Source organism: Podarcis gaigeae (assembly GCF_964106915.1).
Source record: "Podarcis gaigeae genome assembly, chromosome: 11".
Lineage (NCBI taxonomy): Eukaryota > Metazoa > Chordata > Lepidosauria > Squamata > Lacertidae > Podarcis > Podarcis gaigeae.
In genome coordinates, this window is record NC_139687.1 from 61,968,638 (window position 1) to 61,985,906 (window position 17,269).

Consider the following 17,269-nt stretch of genomic DNA (forward strand, 5'->3'; position numbering starts at 1 on the left):
CATCTCCACTACCATAAGGGATAATGGAAACAATAGTAGAATTTATCTGTGGAGCTCATAATTCAATATGGGGACATCCTGTGTTGTCAGTGACCCAAGCAGTAGTGTCCTGTGACAGCAGCAGTGAATCTGTGATTAGAATTGGTTTTAGATGTATCAAATCACTTTGAACAGAAAAGGAACTATATCTCATGCATAAACTATCACCCCCAGGTATAGAAGGTGAGAACTGATAGTAAAGCCCTGATAGTGTCTCTGAATTTTGACTGTAAACAAACACTCAATGGATGAATCTGGAGCAGAGCCCTATGGCTGACCATGTTTTTACACCTGAGTAAGCCCTTAACCTATCGCTTTCCTAATGACAGCAGCTCGGCTCTGGCATTTCAAGGGAGGGATCGAACAGCTTTGACAAGAGACACTTCATTACTAAATGAGACATTGAAAGGTAGAATGCTGCAACACAATCAGGTGCAGGTTTTGGTGGCAGAACCAAAGTAAGTTGCTGCTGATCAAGTGCTCTGTCTGCATCTGTAAACTTAGAGAGTCATGTGTAGATCCTGCAGCCACAAACTGCTGCAGTGGTCAGAGCACAGGGAAATGTGATTTGCTGCACTGTGTGTACTGGCAGAAAAGGCTTTCTACCATTTCCTCCCTTGAGGGAGGCCTCTGCTGCTGGACAATTTACTTGAGTTGCGATCAGGATGTTGTCAGCCTCTCATATCTGCAGCCAAAAGCAACTACTGATCCTGTTGCACATCAGTTTGTTTCGCAGCAGCAGCTGGTGCTGCTGCTATTTAGCACTTCTGCCATGCCGTGAACTACTTTTGCATTCAAACCAAATTACATTTTATCAGAATACTGAATTTGACACAATTTAGGCTTCTGTGCAAGTTTTGCTCAATTATCTTTTTACTTCAATTAAAAATTCAGTAGAAAAGCAACATGCATAATATTCTAAGTGAATTCACTTTAACCTACTGACTCTTAAAACAAAGAACTCTTAGAAACATGTCCATGTATTGTAGTAGACAGCTCTCGTGTAATGCCACTCAGCTAGATTCTCGACCATTTTACTAATTGGTTAAGTTGTACCTGAAAAGCAGGAACTGTGTCCCTGCTGGGTTTATACCTGCCAAGGAACGTACCTGCACCAGGACTTAATGTGCACATGATTTCCTTTAGCAGTGGGAAAGGTCAGTCAAAGAGCTGCTTCTGCTGCTCTGAATGTGACGTGGTTAGTTGGTGCTTGGTATGTGGGAAAGGGAATGACCAACGTTGCTGTAAGGACAGTGCTGTGACCCCTGAACTGTTGTGTTGAAGTCGCAAAGGTCAAGCCAGAACGGGGTGAGATGAGGTTGTGGCATCTATTGGCATGTGAATGCTGATGCTACTCTTGTGAAATAAGGCTACACATGTAGTCAGGAGGCACCACCCAAGTGGAAAATATTGCTGCCTGACTGCTAAGCTTCCAACTTAGATGAACCTTGGGGTAGAACAACCCTGTTATGGATACAAAGCCCATCTTTCATAAGCGATGGGCTTGACAGAGTAAATCCCAACTCCTGACTATGCTGTCTCCCTGACGCATGGAAAGAAACAAATTAAGAGCAGCTATCGTGATGTGCAGCACTGTGTTCTCCAAGTAAGACAAGGTTTTAAAGGATACTGGCTTTTGCTGCCCTGTGCTCTTGTTTGGGGTTTCAAAACTCCCAGTTATCACTTTCTGTGAATCCTTTTAATATTGTTTCTCTCCACCATCTTGGAAAAGCCTCATTCACAAGATGGACTAGTATGCTGCAATAATGCATAATGCCTGCATCCTCTTTGGGGCTGCTGCCATAAAGCAAGTATTCACTTATTTTTGTACAAGTTGGATTGAGTTCTGTTCGTTCAGACTAGTGTTGATGGCTTGATAAAAGTGGCTTGGTTCTGTCAAAAGTTCCTGCTTAGAAATCCTGTCTAGCAAGACGAGAGCACCAATTTCACAGAGCTGTTAGGCATATTATGTTTACGACAGTCATGTAAAGGCTTCAGGCACCATGTCACCCTCCCTTCCCACTTGCAATCTGACAGCTTGCTTCTTCTAACCCATCTTCACGACGCTCTTGAAGGTCATGTGTGGAGCAAAGTGATGCCCACCCAGGCTTGACTGAAATCAGCTGTTGTTATTTAATTTAGTGCCTGCCCTTCACACTAAGGTCCCAGAGTGGGTTACAACAATATAAAATACAACATCAAAAACAGTTTTAAAGCTTACAGTCAAAAAAAGATACAACTGTAAAAGAAAGTGAATCCTGAAAATAAGATGCAATTTTAAAAGAAAGGGCAAATCTGAAAATAAACCTTTTTAGTTAGCGTGGAAGCACCTGATGAGCAGATCGCCAAGGCACAAGTGTAGAATGCTTGGTAAATATGGCTGAGGGGAGAAGAGAGGGATAACTACAAGAATGTGAACTCTGTGTCTCTGATCTGTAATGCTGATAAACAGGTCCACTGGCTCTCTTGATACTTTAGACACTTCAAACTGCCAAAGCAGCCTAGCCATACGGGACTTTGGTAGTAGCTAGTACCTCTTTTTCAAAGGCTACACTGCCGGAGAACAGGACTAGTTCTGATTGCCCATCTGGCTGGGTTTTCTATTGTTTTTTGTCAGTATGCAAAACTGCCATAAATGTGAAGTTGCCTGAGTGATGGCAGGAGAAAAGGGATCACTTTATTCCCTTCTCAAAGTATTGCCACAGTGGTCAAGTATTTAGATGAATGGCAGAGCACACAATCTGGACTTCCGCTGAGTTTATGCTGCTAAAGTTAAGCCTTAAGTCTTCATGCACATGCCATGTAGAAGACCCAAACTTTTGGAAGTCCTCACTGTCTTGAGCTGCTGGTCACTGAAGGTCAAATGCTTCAGCGCAGTCCTCACCCATACTGCTATTTCATAGGGAAGTTGTCTGGTGCCGTCCCACTTGCAGGAGCAGCTAGAATAGGCTGCAGCTGGCTTCGCAATCTTTGGATGCATTTGGATTTCAGTGCCAGGATTTCATCTAGCTGCGCCACAAAGTCCTCGAAATCCTAGCAGAGGGAAAATGTAAGGAATAAGGATGGGTGTGTTAAAGATCATGAACTCTACAAGTGAAGGGTATATTTAGAATCAGAGTTGCAAGTTGCTTGCCCTGTGTTTTTCAATGTTTGCTGAAGGGGCTCACCTTCACAACCCCAGCAGACTGCACACAGTATGCAGCTCATGCAGCTCCAAACAACAAGAGATGATCCATGGAGAAATAAGCACGGCTGCGGGGGGTGGGGGCACTTTAAAGAATATTCAAACACAACTCACCAGCTCTGACATCTTACTGATCAAGCCCTCTTCCTGGAAACAGAGGGCTGCCATTTCATCCAGCTGTTCCTGATGGATTTGGAGCACAAATTGCCTATTGGGCACAATTAAAAATAAAAACCCTGGTAACAAAATCCTCAGTGTTGCCTCGCTGCAACTGTCAACTCTCAGATTTGGCCTGCGAAAGCTAAACCAGCTCGCCAGGCCCATTCTGCAGCCATCCTGACAAACCTTTTTCTGGAAAAGGGGGAAGCTGAGAACAGACAGTATGTAGCCTTTATTTAGTGTTTGAGCATTCAGAGCACGTCACTCCCATTCTCAGTAATTCTGACAGCCACCCAGAGCCTAATTGTCCCTATACTGCAAATGACAGGTTGAGAGACCATGGTTTGCCTAATGCTGCCTGCAACATTTGAAGTGGGAGCTTCTCCACAGCTCACTCATATTTTCATAGTTGTTGCACTGGAAACACAGGGTTGTTGCTACAGAAATGGCTGTGGGTTTTGCTCTCTGCAAAGGACATAGCCCTCAGATATACCCAGTGGCTAAGATGTTTTTCTACCAGCTGCCAACCATTGTAAATGGGGAGTGGGGTGGGGGATAGAATCCAGAAAACTCACCTTCCTAAAGCTTCCTTATACTGGAGTGAGCTTGGAGATAAATCCTGTGGGCTACAAGAATTCAATGTGTTCTTGGAAGACTTGGTGTTCACCTCTTTGGAGACAACCCCTGAATCCTGTTCTGCATCGTCTGAAGCTGTGTGCATAAACACATTCTGAGAAAATTCATTCTTAAGAAGCCCCATTTCATCACTACTGAATGTCAATTTGAATGCTTTCTGCAAATGGCCAAGTTCCAGTTTCCCAAATGCCAAGCTGGGCTGCGGTGTGATGCTCTCCCCAGCGAATTCCTTCTTCCCTGAATCATTAGAGATGGAGAGTGCCTTTGAAATGGAGGTTTCCCTCCCTGTATTGGTATGTTTGAGCTGTGGCATGGACTTGGAGCCATCCTCTTCCCCCAGGCTGAATTGCCCTGAACAGCTCAACGAGGCAATCGTGGTTGCTTCGGTGTCTGCATCATACTGTGGGCTGGTCACATACTCACTGACCTGCAGGTTACTAAGGAGCAGGGTGCCCCCGCTGTCTCTGTGTGGGGAGAGGAGATCCACCAGGCCTCCATCTCTGGGCGAGTATCCACAAATACAACCATACAGTTCACTCAAGCCCAAGGGAGAAGAAACCTTTGGGCTCTGACAAGGCTGCAAAAGCCACTCAGTCTTGGCTTGCGGCGAAAGCACCAAGCCAACATTTCTCTTCCAATTACCCGTTTCATATAGCCTGGGCGCAGGGGATGCTTTTTCCCCATGAAGGTGCCTGGTGCCCTCATCCAGTCTCTTTCTGGGGCCAAAGGGTTTCTTTTCGACCATCTCCTCCTCCTCCTGTGGAGCCTTTCCTTGCTGCTGGTGGGAAGGGTTGTCTTCTGGATTGCGTGTTGTCAAAGCGTTGAGAAGGGTTACAGCCAAAGGGGTCATCTCTCTAGCAGCAACATCCACTGAAAAATCCAGAGTCCCACAAATGCCTGTTCCTGTTTGGAGATGCCCTTTTCCTGCGGTACCTGAAAGAGGACCATCTCTCCCTTTGAAAGAGTCTTCCATCAGGAAGCCCACAGCAGAGTTTGGGGATCCCAAGGTATGGGCCAAAGGTGGGCTTTGCATTGCTTTTTCTGGCCCAGGGAATTGTTCATCAGGGCAGCTTAGAAGTAGATCTGCGCACCTGAGCTCTTTTTGCCCCAGAAGCGATTCTTCGGTGCTTAGCCTGTTGCACACAGTGTTGTCTTGCGAGCAGTAAGGCTTCTCTGGCACGTCGTTCTTTGGAGAAGAGCTGCCTGCCGAGGTGTCCTCTGTGCTCCAGTCCAGCAGACTGCTGTTGCCTTCCTCGCAACTCATGCAGGCCTCCTCCGCCCCGGGCAAGGCTGTGCCTTTACTCTCAAGCTCGCACGGTTTGAAAAGCAGGTCTTGCCCGCCCTGGACTTCCTGCCCTTCAGCACATTCTCTCTGATGAAGGAAAAACGAACCCCCCTGGCTGCATTCCCTTCCGGCTTCTGCCTCCGGCTTCCTCCAGCTGGGACCGACGGAGAAGGAATCCTCGCTGAAGTCGCTGTCCTCCAGATCCTCCAGCTGCATCGTCTCGTCACGGCACTGGGGAGGAGAGGCCAGAGCCTGGCAAGGGGGCTCCTGCTTCACCCGGATCTCCTGAGGCATGTACTGGGCCAAAAACTTCTCCAGGGGTTGGTAGTTCAGCTTCTGCTGCAGAATAGGAGGCTGCTGGAACTGCTGGTGGTAAAGGCGGAGGTGTTGCTCCCGGTCTTTCTGGTGGGGCGGCAGCCTTGTCCATGCTGCCGTGCACTGCTCTGCAAACACTCTACCGCCTTCCTCCGTGCAGAAGGATGGTTGGTCCGTGTCAGCAAAGGAAAAATCAGCTCTGGAAATGAGCTGTTTCTGCACAGGTTGGGCTTTCAGGCACTTGGCTCGAGGTCTGTCTGCTTGTCCGCTTTCTCTCCTGGACCCAAAGTCCTTCCCAACGAGGCTGTTCCCAGGATGCAGCAGTGAGTCTTCCGTTGTCTTTTTGGCCGCTGGTCCTGCCCTCGGAACGCCTTTAACTGGGCTGGTGCGGCCGAGCCACAGGGCACCAAAATGACCTTTGCGGGCCTGTCCTTTCGGGGTGGAAGAGAAAGGAGGGTGCAGCGGGTGAAACCCCAAAGGTGAAGCCTTCGCCTTGGAAGCTGTAGGTGTTGGGGGCTGCTGCAACCCCAGCTTCACTTTCTTAGGAGAGCTCTTTTCCCCGCCTTGCATGCAAAGAGAACTCTGAATGCGTTTGGGAGATACGCTGCCTGGCGTTCGCCGTCGCTGTGCGACAGGTGTACAAAATTTCATCCCTCTCTTCAACTCTTTCACCCTGGGAATGAAAAGATGGACATTAGGGAAAGAAAAGCTTTCAAGCCCAGATTTTATTATCACATAACGCCTAGAATGTCTCTAGTACAGTGCTGCCCCGCAAGACGAACGCCTCACAAGACGGAAAACCCGCTAGACGAAAGGGTTTTCCGTTTTGGAGGCGCTTCGCTAAACAAATTTCCCTATGGGGTTGCTTCGCAAGACGAAAAAATCTTGCAAGTTCCCGCGGGTTTTTTTCCGCCCCCCCCTTCCTAAGCCGCTTATCAGCTGTTCCGCTGATAAGCCGCCTCTCAGTTGATCGCTAAAAGCCGCTAGACCGCTAATAGCGCTAATCCGCTAAGCTGTCAATGGGCTTGCTTCAAAAAAAACGCTAGACGAAACTTGCAAGACGAAAAAACCGCTAGACGAAACTTGCAAGACGAAAAAACCGCTAGACGAAGAGAATCGCGGAATGGATTCTTTTCGTCTTGCGAGGCACCACTGTATTTACAAGTGTTCAGGGCCCTTGCAATACATTATCTCCTTGCAGGCCTTACAGCAACCATGCAATAAAGATCATAGCCCTCTCAACACAGCCACTTGCTCAGTTCTGAACTGGAGCCTCCCCAATTTGTAGTGGAGCCCATTAGCCACAGTACCAGATGAGCTCTTTCTTTGGGCAGTTTTAAGGAATACTTATCCTGCTGCAGTTCCATCAGAACCAATCGCTCTACATTGGCAGGAGGGATTTCCACAAATCTTTCATATCAAGATACACGAAGGTAGAACCCAAATGCCCTTATTTAGTTTCTGCCCGATTTCTTCATCCGCTTATGAAACACATCATCTTCTGAGTTTCTTTCTTAGGAAGCTCTTCATAGGACAGAGAAAGAGTAGCAGGACCCAATATGGGGTAGGAGGGGGAATACTTTGCCAAGGGCTGGGGGTCCAGTCAGTGGGAGAGGGTCTCTTTGGTGGCAAGTCAGGGGGACAGGACAGAAATGAGACATAAGTTAGCAGTTGTGCTTGAGGATATTGATGCAAGCTTTATTCCCTTCATTTGTGTCCATTCCAGATGTTCAGATCTTGTAAGATCTGAGGCTGAGCAGAAACAGCAATCTTAATCTAGACTGGTCCAGGCCTTCTGCTAGAGGTCAAAAGCACAAAGGAGAGGATTTCCATAGGTTTTGGGGTGAGGTAAAGTCACCCCTAATTGGACTCCCACACATTGGGGCTTGCAGGGCAAATGGAGATGTTGTCTTTGATTGGAGCACAGATGCAGAGAGGAGGTAACGAGACTGACTCACTGGGCACTTTCCACCTCGCTCCTGTCAAAAGTTATATAAGGGAGAATCTGCATATGCTTTGGGAAAATAGGAATCTGGGTGTGTGGTGAAGTTCTTTTAAAAAAATAAATGCTGCTTCCCTCTTTGTTCCCAACTCTTCACTTGCCCTGAATATTGCCTCTCTTTGGGTCCTTTTGCTTCCTTCCCTGGTTCCAGTTCCCAGTTTTTGCTACGTGTTCCAAAGCCCTCTTCATTCACCAACCAACTCTTTTCTTTAAAATTCTTCAAGATCTAAGCTGTAACAAAGCTTTTCCTGAATTCCCCAATTCACCCTGCTGCTCCTCTACTGTCACTACATCCCCACTGCTGACTGAACCTCATGCAACTACCAGCCCCTTGCTACAGATTGTATCACTTCACTACCGTATTTTTCGCTCCATAGGGTGCACCGGACCATAGGGCGCAGCTAGTTTTCAGGGGGGGAAATAAAGGGAAAAAAATTATTCCCCCCCCCCCCAGCCCCAAAGAGCAAAGAAGCGAAGACAGCGAGCGGGATCCATCCCGCTGGCTGTCTTGGCTTCCTCTTTAGCCACGCACAACCTCTCCAGCTGGGAGAGGCTGCGCACGGCTTTGGCAGAAGCCAAGACAGCGAGCGGGATGGATCCCGCTCGCTGTCTTGGCTTCGTTTTTAGCTGTGGGGCTGGGGAAGTTGATCAAAGTGAGGGTTTGCCAAACATGCCTTCCTCTTAGCACGTTTCTCCTTTTTATGTGTTTATGTTACATTTTTTAGATTTGCCTTGGGAACATCTTTAAACTTATTTTGTTGTTCACTGGTATTTCACTTTCCATTCTTAAGTTGGGAATAGAGTAGTTGCTTTGGAAGACAATAATTAGGCATCTGAACAACATAACCTGTCCAACGAAGTTGATGTTGAAGAATCTCTGCTTTGACACTGGTGATCTTTGCTTCTTCCAGTACACTGGCATTAGTTTGCCTGTCTTCCCAAGTGATGTGTAAAATTTTTCAGAGACACTGTTGATGGAATCTTTTGAGGAGTTAAAGATGGCCTTTATAAGTGGTCCATGTTTTACAAGCACATAGTAAGGTTGGTAGTACAATAGCTTTGTAAACAAGCATTTTGGTTTCCCTGTGAATGTCCCGGTCCTCAAACACTCTGCACTTCAATTGAGAGAAAGCCGCACTCGCAGAGCTCAGGCGATGCTGGATTTTGGATCAATGTCGGCCCTTGTGGAAAGATAACTGCCCAGGTAGGTAAAGTGGTTGACATTTTCCAACGTTACACCATTAAGTTGGATTTGTGTTTCTTTGTATAGCACCCAGCACACTGTCTTTTGTCAACATAGGATTCTTCAGCCTTGCCCTCACTGACACCCATTTCCAGTCCGGGGGGGCGGGGGGCGGAGCAGGATGTAGACCCTGACAAGCATCCCCAATAGAATAGTGCCAATTAAGTAGGAACTCTGGAGGATTTCTTATAGTTATAGCTGGGAGGAATGGTGGGGTGCAAATTTAAACAAATACATATACATTTATAACTATCTGTTGAAATCTCAAGAAATGTCTTTTCACTTGCTTCTTGCAATGGACCAAGCCACAGTTAAGCAAGTTAATTTGGCTAGAAATATTCACTCCACCAGTCATTTTAATCCACTGGCTAAATATAGATTCTAGCATCTAAAACAAGTTCAAGACACCAATAAATATCTGAGCTGCATTTTTGTTTATGTTTCTGGATGGCAGCCCAGCTTTATAGGCGTCTTTATCACTGTGCAATTCTTGGTAATTTCAGTGAAGCTTGTTCCCGATGGAATGTGCCATTCGTTTTGTTTCCCATAAAGAAAAGAAGCTGCCAGCGTAGCTCAGATCATGAACCAAGGCTGCTCATCAGTTTAAACCATGGATTGATGTTAAGGCCAGCAGCTCGTTCCTTGGAACTGGAGGGACAGAAGAGCTCAACCTTCAACCCACTCCTGACAAGAAGTGACAGTTAAAGATAGGAACCAGCAACACATCACCTTATAAGTGAAGCTAGGCAACAAAAGGTAATATTTGCATCACAACTGCACAATCTGGAATCTCACTGGGCCCAGGAATGATTGCAGTGAGTCCATTTTGGTTCAGTGCCACCACTTACCTGTCTGCATAGCGCAAGGTGTTTAAGGTGTGCTCAGTCGCAATGTGGCTGGGGGAGACATTGGCTATCATGCAGGTCTTGGAATTGCCAACAAAAGAATCTTTCAGGACCTTGAAGGAAGAGGAACGGAAGGCACATCTTAAAGCTCTTTAGCCCAAACACATTTTTAAAGATTGTTGTTACCCACTCTGAACTAAATAAAACAGTACTGAATAAATGATGGTAACTGCTTTTCAAAAGTTTTAATAATAATAATAATAATAATAATAATAATAATAATAATAATTTATTTATTATTTATACCCCGCCCATCTGGCTGAGCCTCCCCAGCCACTCTGGGCGGCTCCCAATCGAGTGTTAAAAGCAATACAGCATTAAATATTAAAAACTTCTCATTTTATCCTTACAGCAACCATGTGAGGTAGGCTAGGCTGAGAGAACGTGCCATGAAGTGTCTTAGCCTGATATGTACACTACTCCTGACCTCAACATGCAAGCCAGCCAATCCAAGGTTTCCTCCCGCCATGGAATTCCAAACTTTCTTGGGAAAACAGTTTAGATGGAATTTATTCCAGATATCTAAGGAGACCACATTGTATTTTGCAACTGTGGAGATCTGGGATTCTGTCAGGCAATGTACAGCATCCTCACAAAACTACAATTCCCAGAGCTCACTGAGGAGGAAAAAGCCATTTGAGAGTTTAAAAACAATGCAAGTTTAGAGCACAGAATGGTGCTGTTTTCCTGTAACTTGAACCCATTCGTTAACGTTGCTTTTCTTCCCATCCGCAAACCCTGGAGTAACGCTCGTTTAAAGCAGCCTTTGGGGAAAGTGTTCTGGTGTTGACCTGGGCCTTACCTGAGTGAGTTTGCTTTGCCTGAAGGGAGTGTGAGCATGTTCCTGATCCAGGGCGCGGATGCACTCTTTCAGCTAGAGAAAGACAACAACAGGTGGCCTCACACAGTGAGCGAGTGTAAAAATGGCAGCACACAGGGTTGTTTTTTCACAAGACCACACTTTGCTCTATAGCAGAGGCTCTCAAAGTATTGGATGGGCCTTTGCAAGCAGAGGGATATTGTTGGTTCCTCCCTGGCTCTACTCAAGATTGCATCAGAGCAGCAATCTTAAAGTCAGTCACCAGTGCTTGGGACCATGGAGCAACTGTCTGTTTCTTTCCCCAGTGTTTTTTTTTTTTGGGGGGGCTTATACGCCCACTGCCCCTAAAAACCAAGGGTAAGAAGAAAGGTTGCAAACTTCCTTTTTCTGTGTTACATGCCTAGAGAGTCTTTCCTTGGCACAAAAAAGCCCATGAATTCAGCATTTCAGGATTTCTGTGCTCTCTATAGACTATAGACCTCTGTTGAATGAGGCCACCACTTCATCTAGCCTAGTTTGGTCTCACTGACAGTGACTCTCCGAGGCAAAGGTTCCCCCCACCCATCTCCTCTTTCAGCAGGTTTATATGCAGCTTCTAGGGCAAAACCCGGTTTATAACCAGGTTCTGAGTCTTCTTAGAAGGTTCAGGATTGGCCCTTTTGACTATGCAATGCAGCCAATGAGATTTGGGAAAGTGATAACATTCTGAAGCCAAATCAATGTTAGGGCAATGCGTTCTGTCCTCATTCTGGCACCATCTGTCTTATAAAAAAGGGAGAGAGAAAGAAAGAAATAGTACCCAGCAGAAGCAAAGAGCACTGAGAGCCAGTGTGGTGCAGTGGTTGAGAGCGGTGGACTCGTAATCTGGGGAACCGGGTTCGAGTCTCCGCTCCTCCACCTGCAGCTGCTGGGTGACCTTGGGCCAGTCACACTTCCCTGAAGTCTCTCAGCCCCACTCACCTCACAGAGTGTTTGTTGTGGGGGAGGAAGGGAAAGGAGAATGTTAGCCGCTTTGAGACTCCTTAAAGGGAGTGAAAGGCGGGATATCAAATCCAAACTCCTCTTCTTCTTCTTCTTCATCACTACTTTATGTCCATGGTGGAGGATTTTTGCAAGCCGAAAACAGGATGTGAAGTTTGTGAGGGCCCACTGTGGCTCAGTCTTAAACCTCTCCTATTCCTGCACCAGCATCCAGATCTGGTACTCTACTAAACACAAGCGGCCCTGCCCTGAGTTCTCATCCCAGAGACAATTCCATCTTCTAAAAAATCACTGTCAAATATTAGGAACTGTATTGCAAACTGTATTCAAATAATCTCAAAAGAAGCACAATTCACAGCAACTTACAGCCAGAAGACTTTGATTTATTTCTGCACCTTCCATTTTCGTCTGCCGGTCGGAATCCCTGGCATCTGCAGCTCTCTCGCTGCCAGCCAGGTCAATGAAGGAGATCCTGGAAAACCAAAATCATTTTAGCACAACCTTATCCATCTTTTAATTAATTACCGTATTTTTCGCTCCATAAGACGCACTTTCCCCCTCCTAAAAAGTAAGGGGAAGTGTGTGTGCGTCTTATGGAGCAAATGCAGACAGGAGGCTCTGCTCAGCGCTCCCTTTCATGAGCCGTGTGGAGCATGTGTGCGGCTCTTGGGGGCTTTTCCCCGAGGAGGGAGAAGGGCAGCCCATCAGTCTCTTCATGTGGCTCTTTAGAGGGAGCGTAGCTCTTGGGGGCTTTTCTGGGTGGTGGTCAAAAGGACTGATGGGCTGCCCTTCTTCCTCCTCGGGAGGGCTCCACACGGCTCATGAAAGGGAGCGCTGAGCAGAGCCTGGGATGCATACAGGCTTTGCTCAGTGCTCCCTTTAAAGATTTTTTTCCCCTTGCATTCCCCCTCTAAAACCTAGGTGCATCTTATGGAGCGAAAAATACAGTAATTCTTCCAGCAGGTCCAGAGTGAGGTTTTATCCTCAACACCTAGAGACGTGCTTGCTCAAAGCTATTTAAGCCAGCTTTTCCACCTTCACTGCTGCTGCCTTTGGGCCTCCCTCCTATTGTCACTTAGCGACAGCCATTCCATCAGACCGCCTGAGCCATTTCCATCCCCAACCAGTCAACATAAGAACGGTAAGCCCTAAGTGGCTTATGTCCAAGAGAGCCTCCAGCACCAATCTGCCCAGTCAGCAGGATCTACAGTATGGGACCGAACCTTTTCCATGTTCCATCTGTAGCTGGAGGGTGACTACTCAGGAAAACAGAGGTGTTCCTGATGGCTGAACTTAAATGATCGAATACCTTGCCTACAGGGCTGCATCTTGCTCCCTCGTTGTTCCCTTTTTTTGGCCGGCTGGTTAAAACCTTCCTACTTCGACAAGGAAATTATCTTGCTAGGCATAGAAGTAGACCCTCACCTCAGAACGTTTATGTTGTTTCATTTCTTTTATGGGATTTTCATTCTTGTTGTAAACCACCTTAAGTGATGCAAGTACAGTGGTACCTCGCAAGACGAAATTAATTCGTTCTGCGAATTTTTTCGTCTTGCGATTTTTTTTTTCTTGCGAAGCACGGATTTTGGAAAAGCTTCAAAAATCACCAAAGTCTTCAAAAACCTCAAAAAAGGCTACCACACCGCGTGCTATGAGTTGCTCCTCAAAGTCAAGTTGCAACTGCACCCCCTGAATGCACGGTTTTAAGAAAAAGGAAACAAACTTGCAAGACAAAGGAAACAAACTTGCAAGACGTTTCCGTCTTGCGAAGCAAGCCCATAGGGAAATCCGTCTCGCGAAGCAACTCAAAAAACGAAAAACTCTTTCGTCTTGCAAGTTTTTCGTCTTACGAGGCATTCGTCTTGCGAGGTACCACTGTACACTGGAGGGGTTAAAGGGACCCCTGACCATTAGGTCCAGTCGTGACTGACTCTGGGGTTGCAGCGCTCATCTCGCTTTATTGGCCGAAGGAGCTGGCGTACAGCTTCCGGGTCATGTGGCCAGCATGACTAAGCCGCTTCTGGCGAACCAGAGCAGCGCACGGAAATGCCGTTTACCTTCCCCCCGGAGTGGTACCCATTTATCTACTTGCACTTTGACGTGCTTTCGAACTGCTAGGTTGGCAGGAGCAGGGACCGAGCAACGGGAGCTCACCCCGTCGCGGGGATTCGAACCGCCGACCTTCTGATCGGCAAGCCCTAGGTTCTGTGGTTTAACCCAGTGCCACCCGCGTCCCTACTGGAGGGGTTAGGTGTACATTTTTTAACAAGCTCTTCACCAGGAGTTTCCTATGAGCAGAGTACATACACTCTTCACATGGTGGCTGCATTCTGAGAAGAGGACTGCAAGACTCAATGCAAGGTCTTGGAGGCAGAATGGAACATTTCCAGCTCTTTACCACTCACCTCCCAAACACTCTGTTTGCTGGGTCCTTAATCTGAATCTGGATAATGGCATGGGAACGGGAGGAATCTGAGTTGACTCCAGTTGCCCCAGTACTGCGCTCTTTTCCTCCTTTCAGAATTACCTGGAATGAAGGAGGAGCAGAACTAAGACTAGGGCTCCCCACATAAACCCCACAGTGAAACTGCATATGTACTAGTACAGTGGCACCTCGGGTTAAGAACTGAATTTGTTCTGGAGGTCCGTTCTCAACCTGAAACTGTTCTTAACCTGAGGTACCACTTTAGCTTATGGGGCCTCCCACTGCTGCCACGCTGCCACCACCGCACGATTTCTGTTCTCATCCTGAAGCAAAGTTCTTAACCCGAGGTAATATTTCTGGGTTAGCGGAGTCTGTAACTTGAAGCGTCTGTAACCCGAGGTACTACTGTACAGTCCAACCAGCCCCAGATGGCTCAAGGGAGACCACACCACTCATTCAGAGAGAGGCAAAACTCCATCATCATTGGGCATTTGGGAACTTTATAGTCTTCACATTATATTAATTTGTCTTTTTCTTTTTATACTGTAGGAACACAACATCTACTTATGCCATCTTTTGAAAATTACTTTATTTTGCTTATTATCTGTTTTATCCTTACTCTTCTTTGTTTTGTTTTTTTGTTTTGTTGTTCCATATTTGAGTTGTTTCATCTAGTGTGTTAAATTTTTTCCTTTATATTAAAAAGCCCAATAAAAATTACTTTAAAAAAGAGAAATAGGAAATCCAATGTCCTTGCAACTTAAATGTCTGATGGCAGTTTGATGGCAGGTAATTTACCCCCCTAAATATTTCCTTCCATCATCACCAGCCTTGCCACAAAACCAGGAGGCAGATATTTAAGCCCAGCAACTTGTGGAGTCCTCATCTCTGCCCCAAGGTCCTTTCATATGGCCCATTTATCACTATCTGAAAAACTCATTGAAAATCCTACCCATGTGCAACAATCACTCAATGGAAATGAGCAAAGCAAAATGTATTTCGTTAAGGCTGGGCATAAACTGGACAGTTTCTCTTCTCACCCCCCCTACCCGAAACTATACATTCCAAGCGTGCCAAAGGATTTAGTGAGGCAGAAAGTGAAGAGACACAAAATCAGTTCAGTGCACTACGAAAGGCCAGCTTGCTCATCTGTCTCCATAGCCAACAGCAAAAAAAAAAAAAAAATACTGCCATAGTAAACAGCTGGGCCACTGGTCCCATCACCTCCTGGCAAATAGAAGAGGAAGAAATGGGCTCCATGATCACTGCAGACGGTGACAGCAGTCACGAAATTAAAAGACGCCTGCTTCTTGGGAGAAAAGCAATGACAAACCTAGACAGCATCTTAAAAAGCAGAGACATCACCTTGCTAACAAAGGTCCGTATAGTTAAAGCAATGGTCTTCCCAGTAGTGATGTATGGAAGTGAGAGCTGGACCATAAAGAAGGCTGATCGCTGAAGAATTGATGCTTTTGAATTATGGTGCTGGAGGAGACTCTTGAGAGCCCCATGGACTGCAAGAAGAGCAAACCTATCCATTCTGAAGGAAATCAGCCCTGAGTGCTCACTGGAAGGACAGATCCTGAAGCTGAGGCTCCAAGACTTTGGCCACCTCATGAGAAGAGAAGACTCCCTGGAAAAAACCCTGATTTTGGAAAAGATGGAGGGCACAAGGAGAAGGGGACAACAGAGAATGAGATTGTTGGACAGTGTTCTTGAAGCTACCAGCATGAGTTTGACCAAACTGCAGGAGGAAGTGGAAGACAGGAGTGCATGGCATGCTCTGGTCCATGGGGTCACGAAGAATCGGACATGACTAAACAAAACAGCTGGGCAGGCGGCGGCGGGGGGGCGGGGATGCGCAGCAATTTCAATTTCTGGTCAATAGAAGCAAAGAAGGAATTGGTGCCAGGGCTGAGACCCTCAGTGTTAAAATTTTGCTGTATCATTTCTACATCTATTGCAGTGCACAAAGTACTTTGAAGCTCCTATCAGCACAAAAATATTGGGGGGTGGGAGGGAGAGAACAACTGCACTGTTTGAAAGCTGAAAGAACCAAGTTGTGGAAGCTGCTCAGCAATGAAAACTGCTTGTTGTCAGTTCAAGGCAGGATGGGAGGCACTGCAGAACAGGATGCCCCAAGTAAGTAAATAAAATCCTCAGAACTCTTAACCCCAAAGCAGGGAAAGAAATTCTTTAACGTCATTAACTGGGCTCAGAGGTGATGAGACCTAACTTTTGTTTTGGTTCCTTCTAGTACTTTTTCTTCATTGGAAATCCGTTTTTTAAGAAAACCCGTGAGTTTTAAGAATCTAATGAGGAGAGAGAGAAGAAATAATCTAATGAGAGCCCAGGTATGTCCAGTATTTTCCTTAAGAAAACGCTTAATGAGAACAATTGGCCACATGCACTCAGTACACACCCTAAAACATCAAATGACCATTACGTGGGGCACAGTGGTATTTCCATGGTACCTGCACCCTCAAAGCTTAATAAAATGTGTACGTCTGGGTGGCCAGAATTACCTCTAGTAGCAGGCTGACGGTGTTCACTTGGACCTCACGCAGCCCGACTATCTGCACAATATGTTTACTGTCTTCCCTTGCAAAAAGCCTGGGGAGGAAACCACATAGATTAGTTGTGAAAGTGCTTGGGGAAAAGGTTCAACAAATGCCCATTTTTAATTTTCAAAAAATGAAATTCACTTTTAACCACCACTTCCAAATAGAGCCGATTACAATAAGCAACCATTAGATAATTCAATGTAACAATAATCAGAAAAACAACAGAGTCCAAGGAAGGGGGAGCGGAACAAAACTCAAACTACGGAAGACCATAATGCTAATTTTAACCATAAGCTGGCTCCTCAACAGTCACAGGATGGGTGCCATGTGAGTTCTCTTGGAAATCGTGTTTCAGAATCAAGCTGTCATTACAGGAAATACCCTATTCTAAAAATCTCTGAAGGGGAGGGGCACAAGGAGCCTTGACTGATGTTTGGACAATGATCTCTAAATGGACAGGTTCATATGACAGAAGTCAGTGTCCTGGGCACAGGACATTTGGATCAGGGATGGGGAACCTGTGACTCTCCAGATGTTGCTGAACACCAACTCTGTCAGACTCAGGCACCATGGCCGATTGTCAGAAATTATGGGAGTCATAATCCAGCAGGTTCCCATCAATAACCTGGCCGTGATACAGTGGTGCCCCGCAAGACGAATGCCTCGCAAGACGGAAAACCCGCAAGACGAAAGGGTTTTCCGTTTGCGAGT

The 17,269-nt window shown here is 46.3% G+C and overlaps 1 protein-coding gene across 7 annotated transcripts in view; it reads right to left on the reverse strand.

The window, feature by feature from the left end:
• Nucleotides 1-894: 894 nt before the first annotated feature.
• The window catches only part of KIF24 (kinesin family member 24), a 36,629-nt gene continuing 20,254 nt past the window's right edge, over nt 895-17,269 (reverse strand). For all 7 annotated transcript variants that reach the window (XM_083702575.1, XM_083702573.1, XM_083702570.1 and 4 more), the window contains 8 exons: nt 16,520-16,607; nt 13,975-14,096; nt 11,936-12,041; nt 10,571-10,642; nt 9,712-9,821; nt 3,958-6,291; nt 3,338-3,431; nt 895-3,072 (listed from right to left, as the gene is read on the reverse strand). In XM_083702575.1, coding sequence (XP_083558701.1) covers nt 2,932-3,072; nt 3,338-3,431; nt 3,958-6,291; nt 9,712-9,821; nt 10,571-10,642; nt 11,936-12,041; nt 13,975-14,096; nt 16,520-16,607 — 3,067 coding nt within the window. In that variant the 3' untranslated portion in view covers nt 895-2,931. The remainder of the gene's footprint in view (nt 3,073-3,337; nt 3,432-3,957; nt 6,292-9,711; nt 9,822-10,570; nt 10,643-11,935; nt 12,042-13,974; nt 14,097-16,519; nt 16,608-17,269) is intronic.